The sequence below is a fragment of the Nycticebus coucang genome, chromosome 3 (genome assembly GCF_027406575.1).
Source record: "Nycticebus coucang isolate mNycCou1 chromosome 3, mNycCou1.pri, whole genome shotgun sequence".
Taxonomy (NCBI): Eukaryota; Metazoa; Chordata; class Mammalia; order Primates; family Lorisidae; genus Nycticebus; species Nycticebus coucang.
Genome location: NC_069782.1, coordinates 5,253,917 through 5,270,219, shown reverse-complemented (window position 1 = coordinate 5,270,219; position 16,303 = coordinate 5,253,917). Strand labels below are relative to the sequence as shown.

The window sequence follows — 16,303 nt, the reverse complement described above, 5'->3', positions numbered from 1 at the left end:
TGTGTAAACTTAGAGTTGGAGGCATCTTGAGACTTGTGAAATGATTTCAACTAAAAAAGGGGAAAAAGATATTATTAGTCCTAGTGGTAGAAGTCTTGTCCAGTGCTGCAAAAAAATGGAACAGGCAAAATTCCACGCCCATAACTAACACAACAATAACAACTTTGGTATTTTCTTTTTACAGCACAATAACATAACTGGTAGAGAAGTAATAGAAAAAAATTACTAGTATAAGATGTAGTTCAGTAAAGTTGTATTTACCTGTTTGGGGATGGTTCTTCAAAAACTTTCCGAAAATTCACATCACTTTTTGACAAGCTCCCAGCACGCCAGTATCTGCAGCAGTGATTAACTCTGCACACCACATGATAACATGAACCCTCAGGAGGCAGACGTGTGCGAAAAATCAGACTCAGTGATGACCGTGAGCAGTAAGATATAAATAACTCCCACGTCACTACTGATCCAACAATGGGACATTAGGCAGAAGTGTGTTAATATTCCACACTAGATGGATGGGCAAGGCACTGGGGGTGTTTAGACTCAGACTAGACAGTAACACTGAAGCCCTCAATTTGAAGAATTTTTAAATTTACAGGGTTGGAAAAATGAGTAAGAATTTGTTTTAATGCACAAGAATTCCACACTGGCTAGTATTTGCCTTAGTCTCTTCAGGGCGACAATGACCGCACCTGTGTTGTGCAGTCTGGGGCCCCATCAGTGGGCAGGTGCTATAGGTAAGGACCATGCTGTGGCTTACACCATGTCAGACTTAAAACCTCATCATGGCAGGGGGAAATTTCCAGAACTATCAAGAAGAACATGGCTTGGTATGTATTCACCCAGTTAACAGATATTTCTTAAGCTCCCTTCTTGGAGTATGAGGATCGGTTAATAAAATAGGCAAAATCCTGGTGAATTTCATGGATCTTACATTTTAGCAACAGAAGAAAGACAATAATAATATAAATCACACAAATGTTAAGTACTATGGAGATCAATGGAGCAGAGAAGAGGGGACATTGAGCAAAGACCTTAAGGAGACCAGGAGGGAACCACACAGTCATGAGGACAGAGAAGTGACAGGCAGGCAGAGGAAGGAGAATGCTGCATGCCAGCGTGTGGCTGACTCTTACGTGACATGTGAGTAACAGGGGAGGACACCACCTGGCCTCTGGCTAGAGGAAAGAAAGGTAACAGGGGGACAATTAAAAGTCTATGACAATAATCTAGGCAAAAGAAGATGGTGGCTTGGCCCGGGGTGGTCTCTATAATTGTGTCAAGAAGTGATCATATTCCACATACATTCTCAAGAGTCAATTATCATCTCTGATCGATTCGATTTGGCATACAAGAGAAAGGTTGGATGGAGTGGCCATTAACTGAGGTGGGAAATACTGCAGGTAGAACAGGTTTGAAGGAGAAGATCAAGAACTCTATTGTGTACCTGCCAAGCTTGAGACACCCCTCAGATATCCAAAAGTCTACGACACTAATCTAAGCAACAGAAGGTGGTGGCTTGGCCCAGGGTATCCAGATAGAGACACTGAACAAGTAATTGGATATGTGAGTCTGAGTTCAGGGGAGAGATTGGGGTTGAAGATAAAAGTCTAGGAACAGTCAGAATAGAATGCACACAAAGGCATAATATCAGATAATTCCACTAAGAAAGTAGATATAAAAAAAAAAAAGGAACAAGTTCAAGGTCTGAGCCTTGGGGTACTCCAACATGTGGAGTTCAGGGAGTTAAAAAGGAACCAGCAAAGGAGGTGGAGGAAGAGCAAAGACTGTAGTATCCTGGAAACCGCTGGAAGGAAGTTCAAGGCGGAGGGGTGATGGTGTGTGCCAACGCTATACAGTGATGAAGCCCAGGATTGCCCTTCAGGTTGAGTGAGCCCTGGGGGAACCACCAGGACCCTGACAGTAACCATTAGCCTGCCTATGCGCGCTTCTCAACAATTCAAGGAAGAATTCGTGGCAGTAAATGGAGGTAACTGTTTCATTCTGCTGTAACAGGGGCAAAGAGTAAATTAGAGGAAGGATATGATGGCTGGTCGAGGGCGATGTTTCTTTACAACAGGAGAATCAGTAGCATTCGAGTTTGGACACTCGTCCCAGTGGCCCAGGCGCAAGGCAAAGAGTAACATGGCAGGAGAGAAAGGCAAGTGTCCAGGTCCCAGGCACTGGTCTGTGGAGATGAGCCCCTCCCAGGAGATGGACAGCGCACTCATGGTGACAAAAAAGAAGGCGAGAACACGGACCAGGTGTCAACAGAGCTTGCGGCAGCTCCCTCTGATCCCGTCTCCTGTGTAACTGAGATAACAGGACAAGACTGAAGAAACGAAGAGGCAAAAAACTCAACCTGGTGAAGAATTTGAAGAAAGAAAATAAATTATCTAATTCAATTGTCAGCGATTGGGGACTTACTCTGAGCCAAGAAATACGGTTAAGATTTCTGAAACCCGTCAGTTACCCCTCCCCTCGCCCTGTCCTTCCCAGGCTGGCAACCGGCTCGCAGGCAGGGGTCTGCCCCGGGCCACACGGCCTGAGCCCCAGCGCTGCAGACCAAGCTTCTTCCCAGACCAGGAGAAGAGGTCTGCCCAGATATCAAGTTCACAGAGCTGTCATTGACCAAGGCTTTCCTGTCTCTTTTTACAAAATTAATAACACATTCCTTGAGGGCAGCAGGAGGTCACCAGCCAGCCACACTTGTGCGGACGGTGACAAACACTCGGCCTCGTGCCTCACCTTACTCTCCATGCAGGGAGTATCTGCCATCAGTGCAGCCCACGTTGCAGTGATTGCTGATGCACAGAACCGGTCTCTTTATTTTATCCATAAATTAACTTCCTAATAACAATAAGGCATGCCAGGGCCTTGGCCTCATGCCTTATTACACCACCTGAGGAGTAAGATAATCACCCAGAAATGTACTGCCTGTTGTGCATTTTATTACTTGAATACAAAGTGATCCAATTCAAAAAACACTTAGTTGAAGACAGCATGAAAAAAATAATAATCATACAAAAAGTAATTCCTCCCAATGCCACTGCGTACACTGCAGGGAATAATCCCCTTCCAGCAGGAGAATGGCCTGGATGACCTGTTGGGTCTCCTCCAGTTCTAATTTCTACCAACTGCAGGGTTATAAAAGCTAGTGAGACTTCAATCACAATAAGAATATTCCAAAGAGCCAAATCTGGATAGTTCTGAACATAGAGCTTATTTGGTGTTCTACCTAAACATTTTTGGTTAAGCATTTTACAAGCAACTCTTCTCTCAACGATTCCCTCTTCAGCAAACAATGCAGGTCATGCCTTGGCTGGGGCAGGAAGAGAAAGAGAAACACAACCCAGTGGACACATCAGCCACTCACCATTTAACTCAGGATCGAAAAGAAAATACGACACGTTTAAAGGTAGGGAACCAGGCCATGCCTCCCTGCCGCGCGGGAGCCACACTGACATGGCCTGCAGGAACTCGGAGCCGCTCTGCAGGATGTCTGCCTTCAGCATTGATGAAGAGTGTGAACCCTGTCACCCTATCTCTGGGGTCAGATTAAAGACTTTTGCCCAAAAGATGCCATCCATCAGTTCATCTGAAGAGAGGGAAGGGCTTATAACACGTTCTTCATTGCTATTAATACTATTGTTTTTAAGTGCATTTATTTTTCATTTTAAAAAAATCAGTTTTTAAAAGGCTGTTAAAGTAGGCATATAGCTTTAAAACACTCAAAGTGTGGTCCTGAACCAGCACCAACAGCATCACCCGGGGCCTTTTTTAAAAATGTACATTCTTAGGCCCCACCCAGACAAACTGACTCTTTAGGACCAGGGCCCAGCCATCTGTGTTTAACAAGCTTGAACCCACTGCTTTAGAAGATCCTGAAGTTGACTGGCAAGTATGAGTCTATACTTTGCTTTGTTTTGTTTTGTTTTTTAAAGAGGTTCACATGTAAAATTCCTGCTTTGTACCAAAATGAAGTTAAAAGCCAGCAAATGTGGGTGGTGCCTGTGGCTCAGTGAGTAGGTCACCGGCCCCATATACCAAGGGTGACGGGTTTAAACCCAGCCCCGCCGAACGGCAACAAAAAAATAGCCGGGCGTTGTGGCGGGCGCCTGTAGTCCCAGCTACTTGGGAGGCTGAGACAAGAGAATTGCCTAAGTCCAGGAGCTAAAGGTTGCTGTGAGCTGTGTGACGCCTCAGCACTCTACCGAGGATGATAAAGTGAGACTCTGTCTACACACACACACACACACAAAAAGCCAGCAACTGTAACATGTGGGCAATTCTACAAGATTCAACTGGCAATAACGGGGCACCTATTTTGCTGGGCCCTGAATGTTATTTAATCATCGCCCTTGTGACAACCTTGTAAGTTAGATATTGTGGTTTATATTTTTGGAGGCGGAGAAATTAAACACCAAAGAAAAAAAGCCAAATTTACTCAGTAGGAGTGAGGCCAAGACTTGAACTCTCCCCAGTGCCAGGTTTTCAGCCACCTGTGCCAGGGGACGTGTGTGGATGTTTGTGTGTGAGTGATCTGTGTGCATTCCTACATAAACTGGTAAGAACAATATACTTTGTGCATATTTGATACAGCAGTAAGAAAATCCATGACTCATTCTACAAGAATGGATACCTTGATTTGCAAAACAGTCTAACAATTCTGCGACCTACTCAAGAGAACATGTAGAAAACTTAAAGCGAGTCATCTACATGAATTTCCAATCAAATATTAGGATTCCGGGATTCACGCTGTCAACATCTAAAGCCCAGCCCCACCTCCCCCATTCCATTCTCATACTGATTTAATACTTTAGACAGACTCCACAGGCAACCCCTGGTCTGATAATTTAAACATAGGAATTATAAGAATGCAAGTTGATTTACAGATATATTCCAAATGATAGTGTATCATAAAAAACAATTTAGCCAGTCATTGAATTCAATTTAGCAGAAAACTCCGTGGTTACAAACTGACCTGCCTCCACAGCTAGGCAGCACCATTTCCATCGGCTCGAGGGGCAACTCCCTCCACCACGGCCTTCTGGGGCCCTGCCCAGCTCTCACCTGCCTCCCAAACCTCACCTCCACGCACACCTTCTCTCCCAACATATATTTCAGTCCACCCACACACATTACAAGACCCATGCCCGCAAAACCAGAAATCAAACTCAAACTGCAACGAACCTCTGAAAGTTAATGCATTTTAGTGGGATACTATCTCACTGTTATCAATGGTCAAAGAACATATAGAAACATAAAAACACATTTAGGACTATTCAGAAAAAGCACAGTGGGGTATACATTATAAATACAATGATTTAGAAATGTATTTTCACATAGGGACGGGGCTAGAGATGTGACAAAAATAGCTACTTTGGGACGATGGAGACATTGATCATTTTTATTTCAAGGGGTCTTTGGTAAGTGTGTCACATGGATTGCCACCAGGCCCAGCAGGCAGGACAAGAGAGGGCATGGCTCACACCTTCCTTCTCATGCTTCCCACCGCTCCACAGGCCAGACTGACTCTGCTGCCTGCAGGGCTCCTGGGAAAACCCCTGGGAGAGGGCTCCCTGACCACCCTAAGTCCTTCTCACAGTCCCTCACAGTCTGCACTTCCTGGTTGCACTTACCCCAGTGTGTAATTATACTTTATTTGGGAAATTATGGACCAATCATAAGCTCCATGAAATAAAACAGTGTTTTCACACTACTGCAGCCTGGCCCCAGAGTAGCCAGCATATAACTGGAACGGCTGGGGTGCCGATGACAGAATGGTTTCCACAGCCCTGTCCTACAGACAGCGCTCGCCTCCTAACAGAAACACGTGTGCACACACACCACACACGCCTCACACACAGGTGCACACACAGCACGCACACATCTTTCTTCTCCTATATTTTAGGGTCCCCCCCTTTTCCACCATTCAAGGTAGAAGTTTCCACATAACCCATGATTCCTCACTCTTATCCCGCCTCCCAAGAGCAGCATCAGGGAGGTTTTCTTAATACCCATGACCCTCATGAGTGTTCACTCTCCTCCCTCTGAGACCATTAAGGTCATATGTCACAGGAGCAGAGGTCATGTCTGGTTATGAGCCTGGCTCAGAATCCTCCAAAAAATAATGAATGTTAAGCTGAATGTTAATACAATTGAGTGATCGTATTTCTGTCGTAATTTATAATGGCACGAATGCGGGGCCTGTGGCTCAGTCGGTAAGGCACCGGCCCCATATACCGAGGGTGGCGGGTTCAAACCCAGCCCCAGCTGAACTGCAACCAAAAAATAGCTGGGCGTTGTGGCAGGCGCCTGTAGTCCCAGCTGCTCGGGAGGCTGAGGCAAGAGAATTGCTTCAGCCCAGGAGTTGGAGGTTGCTGTGAGCTATGTGAGGCCACGGCACTCTACCGAGGGCCATAAAGTGAGACTCTGTCTCTACAAAAAAATATATATATAATGGCATGAATGTCTTGCTGCCCAAGAATACAGATCCTCAAACAAAACCTTACACGGTTTTGTTAGTAATATGCAATCTGATGGAAAAGAAGAAATCTAATTTCAGGAGCTATCTCAGAAATTCACTGCTGCCTCCTGAACATTTTCAGACTCTCACCACACCTGATGCAACAACAAACGTGGATACGGCAATGGGGAAAAAACAAGTTGTCAGAAAAACTGACCACAGCCTGCTGTGAACGTCGTTCCCATCTTGAAACTGTCTCGCTGGCAGCCTTTGAAACAGTGACGCCCTCTCCCAGCTCTCATCTGCAGACAAGAAGCGTTTAACACATCCTATTTATAGTCCAGCCAAGTCCAAGCAAGTCCTTGGCTCCAGCGAAGTTCCAACCCTTTCCTAGCTTCAGGGTTTGGTGAGGAAGTTTTGCTGCTGCTGCCACCTATCGCAGAAAATGTGAATCTGGTTCCAAAATAGCCTGGACGGTCGCGCTGGCCCTGTGGCCCTGCTGCCCTGCAGTGAAGTCAGCTGAATCATTTTCTAAATTCACTGCAGTTGTCTACAATTTTCCATCATGTTGAACACCAAAGTAAGGCCATTTGATGTTAAAATTTCAAAGCCAACACTTGCTGATATGATTGAGATGAGAACTCACAGACAATTTTGGTACAAAAGTCAGCGCTTAGTAAATGCTTCTTGCCTAAAGGACTGACCCAAACAGACAGAAGCGGCAATAGCAAAATTACCAGCTTTGAAAGCCACACACAATCATGTGACCTGGCTGCTTTGCATCCGAGAGCCATGCAGCCGGGCACAGGCGTTCAGGGAAGAGCAGCCGCTCACCTGGCTTTGGTACCCCCTGAGCGGGTGCTGTGGGCGTGGGTAGAGCTCATTTTTGTGGTATTTCGCTTCATTGTCTTCGAGATCAATATTTCTGAATCTGAGAATTCTGAAAAATAAGAGAGCAATGGGGTTAGCACAGATTGGCAGACAGATTTTCTTATTTAGCTTATCAAGCATCAAGAATGGAGCCTTTGGGCTTCAAAACAATCCAATAATTTGCCAGCCACTGGAGAATTGTGTGGAAAACTTCAAGCAAATTACATGGACTTCACACCAAATTGTGTGGAGGTGGGGGTATTTTATTGAGAATAGCCCTGTGTGTCTCAAACCAACACGTGCACGTCCACACACGTCCATGCATGTACACACATGTCCACACGTCTACACACGTCCACACATGTCCATGCATGTACACACACGTCCACATGTCCACACATGTCCATGCATGTACACACGTCCATGCATGTACACACACGTCCACACGTCTACATACATCCACACACGTCCATGCATGTACAAACACGTCCACACACGTCCACGCATGTCCATGCATGTACACACGTCCACACATGTCTACATACGTCCACACACGTCCATGCATGTACACACACGTCCACACATGTCCACGCATGTCCATGCATGTACACACGTCCACGCATGTCTACATACGTCCACACACATCCATGCATGTACACACACGTCCACACGTTTACACATGTCCATGCATGTACACACACGTCCACGCATGTACACACACGTCCACGCATGTACACACATGTCCACACATGTATACACACGTCCACACACGTCCAGGCATGTACACACATCCACGCATGTACACACACATCCACACTCGTCCATGCATGTACACACACATCCACACACGTCCACACATGTACTCACACGTCCACACACATCTACACACGTCCACACACGTCCATGCATGTCCACACACGTCTACACACATCCACACAAGTCCATGCATGTACACACACGTCTACACATGTCTGCACACGTCCATGCATGTACACACATGTACACACATGTCCACACACGTCTACACATGTCCACACACGTCTACACACGTACATGCATGTGTACACCCCGCTGTTTCCATCTGTGTTCCTCACAACCAGAACAGTAATTTAAAATGCTGATCTCCTTGTGTTACTTCCTTGTTTTCAATATCCCAATTGCTTCCCAGTGCTTTTAGAGTAAGGACCAGCGCCATTGAGGACATCGTGCCATCTGCTTCTCCTCTGCCTCAACCGCCCTGGCTTCCGGCAGTCCCCTAAATGTTCTCTTTCCTATGCATGGGCCTTTTCCCTTTCATCTGCTGTAACTGTCTCCCCAGACCACACTTTTGTCTCTTCTCTGCCTAATGAACTCCTCCTTGCCCTAACATCCCTGGTTCTCAGACTTGCTAGAGCCCGTATTGGAAAAACACTGCAGCCCCATTCTAGATTCTGATTCCCATTCTGGGTGGGGGCAGAAACTTGTATCATTGATGAGTTCCCAGGAGATGCTGGCACTGCTGGCCTGGACACCACTCTGAGAACCGCTGCCCTAAATTTCGGTTCAAATGTCATTCCTTGGGGACACTTCCTTGACACCCTGCAAGCCAATCTCCCTTATACCCATTTACAACAACTTCAAAGATTAGTCAAGTTTGTGATGCTATGGCTGTTGGTGAGAGTCTTTGGCTAAAGGCTAAAGCTTGTCCCCTGCTAGACCTTAAGTTTCATAGAGACCAGAGCCAAGCCAACACACATTGTCACAACATCCCTAAAGCCTAGCCCAAGGACTGGTATTCGGAGAGGTTTAAATGAGCAAGAGAATAGATTTGCTCCAATTTCTACACTTTGGCAACTGCAGACCCATGGTCTCCTACCTCAAGCGCTTTTTCTAAAAAGCAAGTATTATCAGCGTTACTTGGAGAGCACTTCTTAACTCTATGCCCTGTCTCTCTGTCATCTGCACTCAGCAGCGTCACAGAAGTAGCCTCTCAAATCCCTTTCTGGTCTCCAAATTCTCCCACTGATCTGTCCTTTTCCTTGGTGTAGATTTCTTTCTAAAGCACAGACGTAGTTATGTTACTCCCTGGCTTAAAAATGTACAATGCAAAATTATACATGCTAAAACTTCATAGAACTATATACCAAGAAAAAAGATGAACACATGCAAAAACTGTTGAAATCTGAATATAGTTTTTAGTTAATATTGATTTAGTGAAACTGACGTTCTACCAGTGACCATTTCCTAGTTTTGGTAACTCTGGTTATTTTGTAACTGGGGAATCTGGGAGTACACAGGAACCATCTATTCTAATTTCACAACTTTTACATGAATCTAAAGCTATTTCAAAATAATTTTTGTTAAAAGCATGCAATGCTTACTTCTCCAGGGCACACAGACTGAAATTCAAACCTTTAACTCTGAGCAGAAGATCACCCATATCATTAACAACCCAGCCACTCCCAGATGCCATTTCCTCCTTGCAGGCCACATTTTCACACAATGCTCCCAATATATCGCATGGCTACTGACCTCTAAGTTTGCTTCATGTTTTTGATAGACTTTCCTTCACTCTTTTGCAGCTAGCACACTTCAATTAATCTTTCAAGACTGAAGGAATAGTAGCCCCTTCCTTCATGAGGCCATTATCCTCCTTAACTTAAATTAATCATGCCTTTACAGACTACTTAAGTCTCATAGGTTTATTTTGCCAATTGTTTTATTTAATAAAATAAGGAACTAAAAGGTGAAAGGCACCTGTAAGTCCATCCCTTTGCTATGGGGATGGGATGGGGAAGGGATGAGAATGGAGGTGATATAAAAAAAGAAATCAAAGTATTACTAGCTCCCCATCCATCCCTGTAGTCCTACCCTGGTTTTCACTATGATTCTCCGTGCCCAGACCTTTCAGTTGGCCCCTGATAGCCAGCAAGCCCCTTGAGTGGAGGGCACCACTCAACTTCTCATATTCAGCTATTCAGCATGGCATGGCGTGCAGCAAATAGAAGCTTGTGCAAATTTTACCCTTGATTGTGAAAGCTAACCAATGTCCTGCGTAAAACCAAGACATGGGAAGGCGATCTACATACCATCCTCAGTTTAGGTTTTCAAAATAAAAAGAATTCTGAGATGTCAATGAGCGTGATTACTTCAGAACTTGGTGAGGCAGAAATTGGCAAGGGTTATAAAACCAGTATACTCCAAATGAACACCAAGTTACAGACCATCAAATACACTTCTTAACCACAGGCAAAAACACAATTAGAAGGCTATTTCACTGATATATTTGTTTATTTGCCAGAGAAGTATTGATGTCCAGTTTTTAACACAAGCTATTTATATTCAGAATCATAACAAAAGTGCCATCCATCTGCCTTGGCATCCAGAGAAAACATAATTCAACACAAGAGTAAAAAATATGCACAGCCAAACAGAAATGGCACCAGAAGCAAAAATTGTTGGAACTGTATCACAGGGGGGAAATCATCACTTGACTAAATTGGAAAAAATTGTAAGCAACACAAAAGATTTTGGCAGTTAAATCCAAATACTTGAGAAAAATCTTCTTGTCTATTCTGGTATCAAATGGATGTTCTGTTGTATTTTGGGACACACACACTATAAAGTTCCCTTTATAGCCTTCCATACACTTCCATACACACTTCGGTCATTTTCTGAGCATCTAATCTTTTGGACAGTGGAAAAAACAAAGGATTTGGGGCCAAGTAGACATGGGACAAAACCAGACCCACTATCTGCCATGGGAACTCACAAGTTAATTAACCTCCTCCTGACCCAGTTTCTTCATTTGAAATATGGAAAATACAGTCTGTAGGTTCTGAATCCATGTATTCAACCAAGCATAGATCAAAGATAATCGGAAAAACATGGATGTCTATTCCTGTATTGAGCACATACAGACTGTTTTACTTTCATTATTCCCTAAACAATATAATAATTATGTGTATACTTTTTACATTGTATTAGGCATTCTAAGTAATCTGGAGATGATTTAAAGTATATGGAAAGATATGCACAGGCTACCTGAAAATACTATACCCTTTTATATCAGAACCTATCCTGGAGGGTACTGGAACCTATCCCCCACAAATATCAAGGGAAGATTATAATATCTCTCTTTAAAGCAAGTATTTTTAACGGAATCTAGGGACAAGGTCCATGTGTGTGCTTTTGTAGACCTACAGACCTTCTGAGAGTAAAAATGCAAAACAGGGGCGGCGCCTGTGGCTCAAAGGAGTAGGGCACCAGCCCCATATGCCGGAGGCGGTGGGTTCAAACCCAGCCCCGGCCAAAAACTGCAAAAAAATGCAAAACAGTATGCATTTGCAGATGATGAGATGATTTTGCTAGAGAGCTTCTCAAGGGACATATGACCCCAAAGTAGTTAAGGCCACTGCTCTAAAGTCTGTGGAAGGATCACAGGTGATGTGCATAAAGCACCTGGGACACAGTAAACCTTCACTGTTTGGGAGCTGGCAATGCATAGCAAGATAATTCAGACAGAGCACTGGGCATAAAACAGGCAGACAGTGACAGTGACAGTGCTGAGTGCCATTTCAGGGTGTCAGGGAACAATAGAGGAGAAAAACCCAAAAATTAGTCCAGAAAAACTCCAGCAGGAGACACTGGCAGGAAGGAGGCACCAGGAGCTTCGAGACAGTGAGATGACCATCACTGCAGCATTTTTCATTCCTACGGCAGGGCCTGGCCCACAGCAGGGACTAAATAAATGAGCAAACAATGACCAAAACCAACCCAGGGGACAGGATAACAGCATTTACAGAGTCCCAGGGGAAAAATGAAATTCAGAAGGTTACTTGGAAACTGTTACTATTCAAATATCTTCAATCTCAAATATTCAATTCAAATGCAATAGTCCACATTCTTTCCCTGAAAGAGGACATCAGGCCCACGGGCCTACACTTCTGCTGTTCCACAGTAATCTAGGTCCTTGCAAGCCTCTGTGATCAGCCCCACAAGAAACTTCTTTTAGAACTACGTGTTAGAGAAGTTTTGCTATTCCAGAAGAATTAAAAGGCCTTGCTTGCCCGGACAAATTCAATTTCCTTATTCAATTTTACTTTTCTTTGAGTTGACAAGAAGCTCTCAGCAAAATCTGTAGCTGAACTTTATGAACTGTTGTGGGTGATGTGAGTGTCCACTTTCTTTCTGATGTTTTCCTCCTACTCTATCTGTATTCTCATAATCCTGATTTACATGTTTCTATTTTATCATATTGTAGTTATTCTTATAAGTCATCTCAAAGCCTTGGCAGGACTTATAAACATCTGAGCGTGGTAGAGTACTAGTCAAGAACAAGGTTACGGGGCCAGGTGCAGTGGCTCACACCTGTAATCCTAGCACTCTGGGAGTCCGAAGCAGGTAGATTGCTTAAGCTTAGAATTTGAGACCAGCCTGAGCAAAATTGAGACCCTGTCTCTACTAAAAATAGAAAAACTAGCCAGGCATTATGGCTGACAGCTGTAGTCCCAGCTACTCAGGAGGCTCAGGGTAGAGGATCCTTTGAGCCCAGGAGTTTGAGGTTGCTGTGAGCTATGGCACCACAGCACTCTACCTAGGGTGACAAAGTGAAAAAAGAAAAAAAAAAGAACACAGGTTATTATAAGGCTGTCCTAGAAAAGAAGCCACACTCATACCAGTTACAGCTTTGTCCAGTTCCTTAACCTCTTTGTGTCCCTGTTGCTTCATCTATAAAATGGGACTAGTAACTGAATTTTTTCATAGCCAGGTTGTGGGGATGAAATGTTAAAAGTGCGTGAGGCCCAAAACTGTACCCAGGACATAGTAAGTGTTCAATTAGTATCATCCAGTAATTTTAGTTGTAGTTCTTACTGTTGCAGAAATAGAACTGCAGACAAACAAGGAGAAAATAACAAATGGTACCAGAAACAAAACAAAATAGCAGTGAAAGGTCAAAACTAAAAGAAAAAGTGGAAAATGAAGCTCTTTAATACTGAAAAAATATCAATCATATTTGTACCTCTGTTCACAGAGTTTTCTCAAATGTGTTCCTTCCCTTTACATGTCCTCTTCCAAAGTACTATCCTAGATAGTAGTGTATTAAGAGTGAATTAATATTTAAATATTTAATATAACTGTGCAACCCCAGGTTTGGAGTACTTTTAGGTAAATATTCTAAGGTCATTTGTGGCATTTAAAGGAAGAAAAGGATTGCTACCTTTCTTTTTTCTTACTCACAGTTTCTCATCTACATTATGTAGCTTATTTTTGAATCCTGGTAGGGAAAGGAGTCATCCAGGAACAGCTTCTGTGACTCTCTGTGTCTACTAACCTGTAACAGTCACTCTCGACACACACCTGCAGAGAAGCTTTACTAAAGCTATTGTCTTGTTAACAGCCAGTGGCTTCCCACCAGATTCCTGATCTGGACAGGCACCAGGCTACTGAACATCCTCATGGAGCTGCTTCTGTCTCCAAGTGCCACTCAGCTGAAGGGTTCATGGCGCAGATGCTCCAGAGATCGTTGTACATGGGGAAGATGTGGATGTCTGGAAAAGGGCAGGAAAAGGCAAACAAAACTGAAGAACAAAATTTAAAGTTTTGGGGAAGCATTTCTTGACAAATATCGATTAGCACCTACCATGGGCCAAGCACTCAAATTAACACAGAGGGCAAAGCACAGGTAACTAAAATAAAATCCTAGTCTTCAAAGAATCTTCCAGTAGGTTAGGATGGGAGACAAATATGTTCACATATCATCAATTATTACAATAATATCAATTATTATCTTCAATTTCAAATATTCAATTCAAATGCAAATCAGGCCATGCCTGATTCATTTTCAAATCTCCATAACTTGGCCAAGTAAGTGTTTGCTGAACTGAAGGCAATTGATAAAAAGAAAGAGATGAAAAAACTCCAATTTATGAAAGTAGACTTTATTTACGGCATTTCCAGTAAGTCCATCCATTGAGGAGCACATACACAATTTAAGAAACATTATTAAATTACTCTTCTTGTAAGTGGAGTTAAGACTTCCCTTAATAGGGGCAAGATATCCTATAAGGCAACAACGTTCAGGAGGTAAGGAAAAGAGAGAAACGGGTGATGTGGACAACAGTCTTAAGTGAGCCCTGTACCCCAGTACATTTCCTAAAGCGCTTCCAAACAGAATTCCTGGAGGCAAGGGTAACTGAGTGCAGGCTGAGGCAGAAGAGTGTAAAAAAGCAGATTTTGGAAATGGGTTTGGATTCTGACTTTGCATCTTCCTAGTTGTGTGACTTTTGACAAGGGCTCATCTACAGGATGGAGTTAACAATATTCTAGAGATTGCTGTGGGCACAAATAAAAATAAAGGGCATGAAACGTTTTGTAAATAGGACAGACTGAAGGCATTTCCACACACATTTCCCAGATCCTCAAAGACATTAGCAAGAACGGTGTCACCACCTTCAACGCTGTCTACTGCCTGACTTTCCAAAACATCACGGAAGCTCCATGGGACTGTACTATTCCCCACAGCAGCCCCAGTGCCTTCAACGTGCCAAGGCAAACTCGCGCGGAGTGAATAACCGAGTCACACCCCTCGTCCCGGGGACCCTCCGGGCCGCCCGCCGGCCTGCTCCTCCGCCCCGGGGCTCGCGCTCGGCCACGCGCCCGCGCCGCCTTACCCGGGCCCCGCCTCGACTCCCCGCCTAGCTGGGCCCCCGCGCACGCGAGGACTGACTCCAGGCCGCGGAGCCGCAGAGACTCAGCCCACTCGGGGACTCCAGGACGCTGTTGCCCGAGCGACGACGACGCTCGCTGATTGGAAGATGAGTTTCCGCGCCTGGTAAGAAGCGGATCCACGATTGGTCAACGCGAGACCAGCCAGGCGCTTCCGCCGGAAGTCCTGCTCTGCCGAGGGGCGCCGTGGGAGTGGGTTTCTGTGTTGTGGATTTTGGAGTAAAGTGGGGCGTTAGTCCCGTCCCACGGAGGGTGACCTGTGTCTTGGGGAAAGCCAGTCCCCTTCATCTGCAAAATTCCCAGTGCGGGGTCTGTTGAAAGGATTGAATGAAATAAATGTCTCCAGCCGTCGCCGCATCCCGCTGCCCTGGTGCGCTTGGCGCTGAGCACGCCTTGCGCTGGTTTCACTCGCGAGCCCGTGTACACGTGTCCTCCCTGCTCCAGGGGACGGCCTCTTGAAGACAGGGCCTAGCTTGCTTTGCTGTACACTCAGCCTCCGCGGGTGCCCACGGTAGGCAGGCAGCCCATCCATATTCATGGATATTTGCGGAATGGGTGAATTATTGATGATTCACAGGGCCAATAAATCATGTTTAATATTAACAATAACGGTACTATTCGTGTTGTTACTGACCCTGTGAAGCACTTACCTTTGCTAGGCACCCATTTACCTTAAGTATGTGCTTTATATGTAATTTAATTTTCACTTATCTTCACAATAGCCTTACAAGGTAGTTGCTGTGATCCCATTTTACAGATAGGACACTGAAGCACAGAGAGAGTGTTTTGTCCAATCTCACACTGTTGTCAGGGGCAGAACCAGAATGAGAAGCCAGGCAGCTGGCTCCATAGTCCATGCTCTTGGTCACCCTGCCACTCTGCTAACTTGTGGGAGAGAAGGAGTGGACCAGAGATGGAGCTGTACACATCCGTCACCAGGTGAGTTATATGGAGCGCCCTGCTGTGTGCTGTGGAGATGGGTGTTGTATAATCCTTGAATGGCAATTGTATTTTCTCTTGTTGACTAGTTTCCTGCTCACGATGAGACTTCCTTCCCATGACCTCTCTGCTCAGACCTCCCACACCCTTTACTTCCTAAGCATGACTGAATGACAGGGCCTCTTATCTCATTGAGAACACAGAATCCATAAGAATTTTGGCAGTCATCTCTTTTTTTGCTCTTGTCTCAAAGAAGGAAGGGCTGATTTTCACAGTGGCCAGTCCCTCCACTTAAGTCCTCAATCCCATTCCGTTTGC

The 16,303-nt window shown here is 44.7% G+C and overlaps 1 protein-coding gene across 1 annotated transcript in view; it reads right to left on the bottom strand.

The window, feature by feature from the left end:
• EFCAB6 (EF-hand calcium binding domain 6) overlaps positions 1–15,110 on the bottom strand; it is a 228,447-nt gene extending 213,337 nt beyond the window's left edge. The window contains exons 1-3 of the mRNA XM_053585237.1: positions 14,992–15,110; positions 13,653–13,869; positions 7,304–7,409 (exon numbers count right to left, since the gene is read on the bottom strand). Of these exons, the coding sequence (XP_053441212.1) occupies positions 7,304–7,374 (71 nt within the window). The 5' untranslated portion in view covers positions 7,375–7,409; positions 13,653–13,869; positions 14,992–15,110. The remainder of the gene's footprint in view (positions 1–7,303; positions 7,410–13,652; positions 13,870–14,991) is intronic.
• Between the last annotated feature and the right edge of the window lie 1,193 nt (positions 15,111–16,303).